The 9,242-nt window shown below is 46.8% G+C and overlaps 1 protein-coding gene across 1 annotated transcript; it reads left to right on the plus strand.

Moving 5' to 3' along the window:
* The first annotated feature begins 2,757 nt into the window (after positions 1–2,757).
* On the plus strand, positions 2,758–5,167 carry MSC (musculin). Its single transcript, XM_032869200.1, has 2 exons — positions 2,758–3,474; positions 4,386–5,167. Exons 1-2 carry the CDS (start codon positions 2,965–2,967, stop codon positions 4,470–4,472), a joined length of 597 nt encoding a protein of 198 aa, XP_032725091.1. The 5' UTR covers positions 2,758–2,964; the 3' UTR covers positions 4,473–5,167.
* Positions 5,168–9,242: the final 4,075 nt, after the last annotated feature.

The raw sequence follows: 9,242 nt of genomic DNA on the forward strand, positions 1-9,242 counted from the left end.
AACTTCAAGGCCATTAATGGATACCATAAACAATTGTATATTCATGCTACAAATCTAAAAGCTTGCAATGTGTGGACAGATAGGAATTGTTTTCAATATGCTTTAAAAAAATACAAAACTAAAGCCTTTATTATTCATTTTCAATGTATGGTAACTTGCCAAAACAATTCAAACAGCCAAGCTCTCGGAAGAGATAAGTATACTTGTACAGTTCAGCTCATGGGGCTGTTGCATTGAGAGAGAAGGAAAAGTAAAAGCATGTTCAAAGTGTAAAGAGGTGACAAATGTCAGATATTGCAAACATGTTTAAAGCAAACTACAGTTATATACTAATATGAAATGTATTTGATGATACACTAATCTTCGTCAGGAGTCTGCACCTTGAAAAAAGAGTAAAAGAATGAAAATATAACTAGAAATACATGGAAGGAAAGGAAAAATGAAAGAAAGATAAAAGAAAATAGAAAAAGAGACCTGTCTTTCCTGAAAGATAACAGGGGGAGGGAAGGGAGAAAGAAGAGAGATACAGAGGAAGGAAAAAGAATGGAAAGAAGGAAAAATAGAGCATCAAAAGAAAAGAACATAAAAGAAAAGGGAAGGAAAAAGCTATGAAAAAAAATAAGCATGAACTGTTGGGATCAGTCAGTTCCTTCAAGAAAAAGAAACTGGCCATGACCTGATTAGCGTTGAGGCTGGGTACAGTTTTTTTGTGACTGTTTAGAGAAAATCTAGCACTTTCCTCACCATTAATCTTTTCTAAAGAAAGACTTTGTTCTGCACCTGTATAAACAATCCAGATTTTTAAAACCTATATGCCTGCCTCTAATGTGTGAGACTATGTATTTATACTGATAGATTCAAGTCATCAATAGGTGATGCAGAAAGCTAGCCTGAGATCTCCTTTTTACATCTTTCTGCTCCCCCTTCTCATTTTTTTCTTCCCTCCTTCTCCTGGTTCACCTAAAGTCAAGTTCAAGTTCAAGCACTCCTATAAAGAACTCCATACTCAGTCCTATATTCCCTGCCTTTTCCCATCCCAGAAAGAACCGAAAATGAGGGGTATTTTTACTCAACTGATCCCAAAAGGAGCCCCTCCCCCATCTCTCAACAAAATGACAAAATACACTGGAAGAAAACCTCTGCAAATGAGGGTGACCAGGAGGGGGTATGTGAAACATCCCCCATGAGGGCGGGCTGGCCTGGGAGACTAAGGTGGAAGCTGCTTGAGTGATGAAGTCAGCCGGGCCGCCACCTGTTGTGGCACTTCAAGCAGGAAGCTGGGAGCATTTGTTCTGCTGAGGAGCTAGTGGAGGGAAGCTGGCCCCATGGCTTCTGCTCACTCTGTATTGGGCTGACTGCACATTTGTTTCCTTGCACTTTGCTGGGTTTGGGAACCTATGAGCTTTAGGAGAAGGACAAGTAAACACATTAGCCGGGTGTGAAGATTCAGTTTCCTCATTGTAAAACAGAGGGATTATACCCCAACCTCATAGCAGTTGATTATTTTGTTGTTTTCTTTTAATTCCTCACTGGGCAGTCATAAGGTGCCTAGCCCAGTGCCTGGCACATAGCAGGCACTCAGTAGCTGGCCAGTGGTGTCTGCCTCTAACATGAAGTACCCATCCCTAGACCAGGTACTGCAAAGATCCTTTGAGTTAGAAAATGAGACTGCAGTTTCCTTTTGTTTCCTTTGGGGCTGAGGGGAGAGGGCTTATTTTTGGTTGACATAGGACACCTTAGTTCTGGATGCTGTTTTGTCATTTTTATTTTAGAAGATTGTGCTGAGTTAGCAATCTGCATCCTGGAGTGTGCTCTTCAACACACAATCTAAAATAGTAATTGATTCCCTAGACTGTAACTCAAAGAATTGGGGCAAGATCCTCTATCAAATGCTTTGTGGTATTAAAAACAAAATCAAGCATGAAATTCCCAAGACAGTGGTAAACAGCAAATATAACAGCTTGGGTGTGTGTCGGGGGAGGCGTGTTGCGACTGAAATATGGAGGAGCCAGGGATGCTAAACGTGGAGTTCAAGTCCATATTCTACTTACCAGCCTGAAGATTTGGGGTCCTTTACTTAAATACCTATCTCTGAGCTTTAGCTTGAAGTTCTGCAAAGTGGAGGTAACATTTAAGTCACAGATGTTGTTTGAAAAATGGAACGAACCAATGCAGTAAAACGTGTTTTGTAAATCATAAAGCCATATTATAGGGAAAAGAGGAAGAGGAAAATGGGAGGTTCGTTAATTGTGGCGGATTGCTCGGTGTCATTTGCTTGTTTTGCTTTTACGCTCTTGTCGGTCAAGCCTTGGGTAGGCCGTCATACATTACGCGCGTTTTGAACTTGGGAAATAGAGTTCCGCTGAAAAGATGGGGAGAGAAGCAGAGGTCGCGATCCCGGGGTTCCTAAGTGTCTGGCAATCTTCGCCCTGGCTAAGACTAGTTGGAGGTGGAAGTAGAGTGGGTACGAACAAGGTCCCCTCCTTCACTCTCCCGACGCACGCTCATCTCTCACTGACAATCTGAGGGTCCCACGGACCTGGGGCCCCAAACCTCAGTGGGTAGAGACTTCCCCTTCCCCGCCCCCACCAACAGATCCCGAGCGCAGAAAAGCGGTCCCCACCCCTTCCACGCCCCCGCCCCACCTCTTGCCCCCCCCCCTTTCCAACTCCCTCTGCTTGGCCCGGGTGGTTTGTTCCGAGGAGTACACATAAATAGTCCTGTCAAAAGGCGCAGCTCGCGGCAGTGCGCGCGGAGCCTGGGCACCGGCGCCCACTTCTCGGCCGCTCTCTCCCAGGTCAGCGGCAGGGCTCGCTCCCGCGGCCCCGCGCTTCCTACCCAGGTCTCGAGTCTTCCTCGGAGTTCTGCCCGGCCCCCGCCTCCGCCAGAGGGAGCGGAAGGCCGAGACCATTAGGTCGGCCTGGGGGCGGAAGGCGGGCGCGCGTGGGCGCGGGGGACGCAGTGATGTCCACCGGCTCCGTGAGCGACCCCGAGGAGATGGAGCTGCGGGGGCTGCAGCGGGGGTACCCGGTCCCCGCCTCCAAGAGGCCGTCCCTTCGCGGCGCCGAGGGCAGCTACATCTCTCCCAGTGACAACTCGTCGGCCGAGGAGGAAGACCCCGATGGCGAGGAAGAGCGGTGTGCGCTGGGCGCGGCCGGAGGCGCGGAAGGCTGCAAGAGGAAGCGGCCGCGTGTGGCTGGGGGCGGCGGCGGCAAGAAGCCCCTCCCGCCCAAGGGCTCGGCGGCCGACTGCAAGCAGTCACAGCGGAACGCAGCCAACGCCCGCGAGCGCGCCCGGATGCGCGTGCTGAGCAAAGCCTTCTCCAGGCTCAAGACCAGCCTGCCTTGGGTGCCCCCCGACACTAAGCTTTCGAAGCTGGATACGCTGCGGCTGGCTTCCAGTTACATCGCGCACCTGCGGCAGCTGCTGCAGGAGGACCGCTACGAGAACGGCTACGTGCACCCGGTGAACCTGGTAGGGGCACCCGCGCGAGGCCCGGGGCGAGAGGCCGGGATATGCTCGGCGAGCTCCCAGGCACCAGGCACAGTCAGCCGGCGGGGGAGGAACCTGTAAGGGGAGTTCTGGAATGGGTGGTGAGGAGTCCAGTTTAATTTCTTAAAACCAGGGGAAGGGCCAAGCCACTTCTTGGAGAAGAACCTTCCACCCTTCAGTGTTTTCTTCATTCTGATCATTGTACCTGGTACTTTGCCCCGTGGCGTCTCTTGGCTAATATCCTACGTCCGGGGTGAGTCTGGGTTCCATTTGCATCCACTACCCGGTTGCAGATCAAATGGCAAATCTCTCTCGCCCAACTTTTTCCAGCTAAGATTCTGACCGGTTCGATTTAACAAGCCCTATTTTCTGAAGGGAAGGAGGGAAGGCCCGAGCTCTATTTAAAAGCCTTTGGATTTTTTAAAAGGTTCTTGCAGAATATGAAAGGTTTCCCCAAAAGGGATTTGTCTGGAAAGTCCCTCTCCAACCTGCCAACTTTCCCGGCTTGAGAAAGAACCTATTCCAGTTCCTACTCGGAATGGAGGGCTGAGAGAGAGAGAGAGAGAGAGAGAGAGAGAGTGTGTGTGTGTGTGTGTGTGTGTTGGGGGGGAAGGGAATTAAACAGACAAAATCCCAAACTCATGCAAGTTTCACCGAATCATCCTGAGGGCAAAGACCAGAAGGAAGCATGGACAGACGTCTCATGTCTCACACAATCAAAATTCAGAAAAATTAAAATCCTAGTTTAGAGGGAAGACACCCAAATTCCCAGAACACTGATAAAATCTGAGCTACTAAAAGCCAGGGATATTCCAGGGGTCACTTAGGAGAACGGTTTCGGTTTGAGACAGTACTTTCTCCTTCAGTATCTGACGCTCTTTTTGATTTTACAGACATGGCCATTCGTGGTGTCAGGACGACCCGACTCGGACACCAAAGAAGTTTCGGCAGCCAACAGATTATGTGGGACCACCGCTTAGATCGAACACAGTTGCTGGGATTATTGTTGAAGCGTCTGTGTTTGGGGGCGGAGAGAAAGGAGCGTGAGAACCACCACCCCTCCCGCCAGAGAATGCGGGAAAGTTCCATCGGATTCTCCTAAATTCTCCTAGACAGCTCCCCACCCGAACTGTGAACACGACACATGGCGGGTGTCGGGATCAGAGCCCGAAGGGTTGGCCGCGCGGCTGTCATCGCAGGACGCTGAGGGCTGCGGCTGCTGCGGATCCCGGGGAGGACAGTTTGTTTCTCCAAAAAGAGTTTCCTTCTGTCTGTACAGCGCGGAACCAGATCCAACCTCGGACTTTAGCAGTAGACGAACCCGGCGCCAAACCGCCTAGGAGTTAGTTTCCCGACTGCGCCAGATCTCTGTGTACGACGGCACGGCTCTGCACAGCACAGGCGTGTGCTAGGTTAGGCAATGCTTACTTAGAACGTGCTCAGGATGATTGGCTTTAAAGACAGCAGTGTTCGCGGGAGACCAACATCGGGGCGTGTTTTTAAATTGCAAAGACGGGAGAGTGGCGTACTTGGGCCAGGTTTGTACCCCACAGGGCAGCAGCCTCCTAGATAAGGGGCTGCCCTCTGCACAGGGAGAGATGGAGGCACGCTTTCAGGGACCACCCGGCCCGGGTTTGCCGGGAGCGCACTGGGCGGTTCTGCCTTCTCCTGGCTGTCAAGCCTTTCTCTCCCCCCAGGCTCCCGCCCCTTCCTAGCCGGGCTTCTGTCTGTGCTCCTACCCACCTCCCCGTCTAGACTTGAGCCTCCTATCCCCGCGCCCCCCACTCAACCAGGCTCGGGTCTTCCGTCCACTTCTTCCTCCACACCTCTTTGCAGCACCCCTCCTCCAGCTCCCGACCACCCCCATCAGGCCTCCCCTACCCAAGCTCTGGTGGCCTCCTCCTGCAGCACAGCCTCCCCGTGCCCACGTTCTTCCTTGCTGGAGGAGTGCGCTGGGTGGTCCGCTGAGCCCGTTGGGTACCTAAGGACCCGGCTCAGGGGACACGCGCCGCTGTCCCGAGGCTTCTCTATCACAATACTAGCAAATGTAAATAAATTTATTTTTGTATGAATAAAAAAAGGCATTGTGAAATCTGAGTGGCCCTGGGCGCTGTCCGAATGTGGTCTTTGTTGCCCTTTACCTAGTTTGGTACGGAAGTTCATTTAGAGGCGCCTTCTTGGCCCCAGACTGGGATTGGTTTTTTTCTCGGGGATCGGAGCTGATCCCATTGGGATCACTGCATTTCCAAATGTAACTCTCATTACTTTCCATTCTTCTGATCCTTCTGGAGGCCAGGGTTCCTGGAAGGCAAGAACCCAAGGCTTAGTGTGCCTGAAGAGTCTTTTGGGGCCGAGGCCACGTTGAAATTTATATGCTCTACAAAGTAATATAGGTGCGCGTCTTACATTCACACACACACACACACACACACACACACGATGCTTCCTCTCACGTAAAGCACACTCCAGACCTTACAACTGCAAGTCCTTCAGGAACCCCTACAGCCCACACACCGTTTTGGGGGTGACTCTCAGGTCTAATTGGCAGAATAAAATCATAATACAAGCAGCAAGTTGTGTTTCAGTTGAGCTTTTTGTTTTGTTTTTCAAATAATGTTTATATAGCGTTTTTAACTTATACCACCTCATTTTCCTTGTTGTTTTCTTCCATTTTCACTGCAATTTTCTTGGGAAGTAACAACCTGGGAAATCATCATATGTTTTTTTTAAAATGCCTGTCTTTTTTAAAAAAAAAGCTGCGTTCCCTGTGTAGAACATTTAGAAAATTTGTGAAAGTGTGAAGGATAAAACTACCTAAACATCTGCCCAATTTGGGGTGTGTTCGTTATTTTATAAAATCAAAAGGCAGTTTTCTTGACCAGAAAGAGAAAATACAGCTGGAGTTTAGGAGGTGGGGGGTGGGGGAAGCGTGATTTCCTGTTTTGAACTAAACTAAACCAAAACTCTGGAGAACTGCTTTCTGAGACCATTTTCTTAGGCTTTCTTCATAGGAGGAAGGATCTGGCCTCGGGATCTAATCTTCATGAGCAGAAGTAGGCTCAGGGCTAAGCTAAGGCTAAGCTACTTGGTTTTTGTGGCATCAGAGTCTCCCTGGTAAAAACAAACTCGGGGGTAACTAGTGACAGGAAACCCTAGTGTGTTGGTTTAAAGGCACTTAGCCCCCCTAGTAAGTTCTGGGTGGCCGGCTTATTGGGGGTGGATTGTCTCCTGGAGGTCAGCTCTCAGACAATGTCTTTCCCAAAGCTTCCATCAAATGTGATCTTTTTCAAGGGAAGGATGCATGTAGTATGTTATTAAGGTGAACCCGAATGTCTACAGAACCCCACCTGAAAGTGAATCTCTGCTGCCCACAGGCTAGTGGCCATGGGCAACCCCCTTCAGCCTCAGTTTTAGTATCTACAAAATGGGAGTAGTAATAGTTCCTCCCTGGGAAAATTGCCATCAGTTAAATGTGATAATATTCTAGTAGACAGTAAGCAGCACCCTAAATGTTGACTCCTATAAAATGGGAGAGACATGCTTTGACGAAGGGGGCACTTTATGCAAGTGAGGTGTTTCAGGAATCCAGTCTTTAAGATTGGGGTGGCCCAGGTTTAAAATGCCTGGGTTAGAATGTAAAATAGAAGTATCCCACAAAAGCAGACCAGAAAAAGGAGGGGGAGATGACTATATTTGTAGTATGTACAGATAAGAAGAAACATTTGATGAAACAAGAAAGTAATTGGGCAAATTTTCATAAGTAAAAAATATTTAAATACTTCTTTGTATAATTATATCCTCTTAGGGCACTGCAGGGGTCAATGTTCCTGCCCCTGCTTTGTCCCCACTCCTCAAACTGAAGTGGTTCTCTTCACTGAGTCCCACGTGCAGAGGCTTGTATCCTGAAAACTAATTTTTATTGCTACTTTATAATCCTATAGTTCGTAAAGAAGAAAAAAAAAGTTCTTACGAGTTATTTTCACTCCCCAGTTTTTGTAAAGAGTCCAATGTCAAGAATTATGAGATTAAAAAAGAAGAAGAAAAAAAGAGGCCAATTTCTAGTAAGTTTCAGTGAATCCAGGTAAATTGCTCAAGCTTCCAGGCAAAGGTAGCTCTTGGGAAAGGCTGGAAGCATCTTGACCCAGCCTTTTCTTGATTAACCATGACCATCATGCATGCTGAGAGGTAGAAAGGCATCCCATTCCTTATTTTCTTTTTCCTCCATTTTCCTGTAGGAATTTGGGTTGAAGTAATAGGAGTTGGGGTTGGGAACAGAGGAGGTTAAGAAAAAAAAGTCTCTCTTTTAGTTATTTCAATTTGACCACACTGCTGTATGAGAGAAGTGGAGGGGGAAAAGGTCTAAGAAATATAATGTAAAAGGTACTGAACAGCAAATAAAAATGAGTAAATTGAAAAAGACTCTTCAGGGGGCTTTTTGAGAGACCAAAGCATTATTATTAGTGATACTGACTCAATCAAAGAGAACAAAAAAATCCCCTTTCACAGGCTCTTCCTAAGATGAATATTTTAAAAGAAATGCTTTCAGCACTGTAATCTTGAAACACTTGGGCGTTTCTCTTGGTTGTGGATGTTGAATTGATTTTGTGTGTATTCTTTTGCACTGGGCTTCTAGTTACAACTTCACTTGAGCCCAATGGCTCCTTCAACAGATAGTGACATTTACCATCAATTTACAAAAGAGATTTTTTTAATAGGTACAGTTTTTCCCCCCATCATAAATGCTTCATAAGTAAAAAAAAAAAAAAAAAAAAAAAAAAAAAAAAGACACTCCCCTCCATAAAAAGAACTGAATGTTACACATCCTATTTTAATAAGTGGTAGGTAAATAGCTTGGCTACTAATTTTGAAAAAAAAAAATTAAAGTAATAACTGAGAAAGTCAGTTTAGCAGTTTGGAAGAGGAAAAACAGAAGTCTCTAGAAGTTACAGGCTAGCTCTTTGTAACTGAGAACCTGGCCACTTTCCTTGACACTTCTGCTTACCCACTGAGGGCACCCCATGCTTACCTTGTTGCCCTCACCACCCACATTCATCTCCTCTTCTCTTCCGACCTTTGCATTATTTTTCCTTTCTCTCCCACTACAGTGATAGGTGAATCTATGATGCTAAAAAGGTCTAGAAAGTGGCCAAAATCTGAAATCCACCCATAATCGTGTAAACACTGGTACTACGGTAGGAGTTATAGCCAGTGATCTCAGCCCTTGTGAGTTCCATTGTCACCAAGACAGGTTATGGACCAACGTCGGGATTCTTCACTGCTTGTGGTAAAGAGCATCGTGGAGCAGTTACGAGCAGTGACTTTCTGTTTTGTGAAAATATGGTATCTGTATTTACTATGACTTTTAGCAGTAGAAACGGAGAGGTGTGGGGGGCAAGGAGCATGAGGTTTTTGTCTTTTACTTTTCCGTGTGTGTTAAGAGTTTATACATTATTTTTGGAATTTAAAAAAAAACTCGTATTTTTAAAGATTGCAAAACACTGAGTCAGATGTAGCTGGTTGCAGTCTAGTTCCACAATTCTGGAGCTCCGGCACTTTACCGTTCTCTTCTGAGACAAGAATAATACATCTTACCAAATAGAAAACTGATTAAATGAGATAGTTCTAATGGGCACTTGAGAAATGCTCCATAAATGCTAATTTTTAAAAATTGCAGTCCCAATTTTCCTTCTTTCCTCTAACAGTAGTTCAGGTGTCCTTATTCCTCAGCTGCAAATTTGTCTCATCATTCC

Source organism: Lontra canadensis, unplaced genomic scaffold, assembly GCF_010015895.1.
Source record: "Lontra canadensis isolate GAN:19392208 unplaced genomic scaffold, GSC_riverotter_1.0 scaffold37, whole genome shotgun sequence".
Lineage (NCBI taxonomy): Eukaryota > Metazoa > Chordata > Mammalia > Carnivora > Mustelidae > Lontra > Lontra canadensis.

Coding starts and splice junctions, on each gene's coding strand:
- MSC (XM_032869200.1), top strand. CDS start 2,965: ATGTCCACCGGCTCCGTGAGCGACCCCGAGGAGATGGAGCTGCGGGGG. Junction 3,475..4,385: donor ACGTGCACCCGGTGAACCTG/GTAGGGGCACCC, acceptor TTGATTTTACAG/ACATGGCCATTCGTGGTGTC.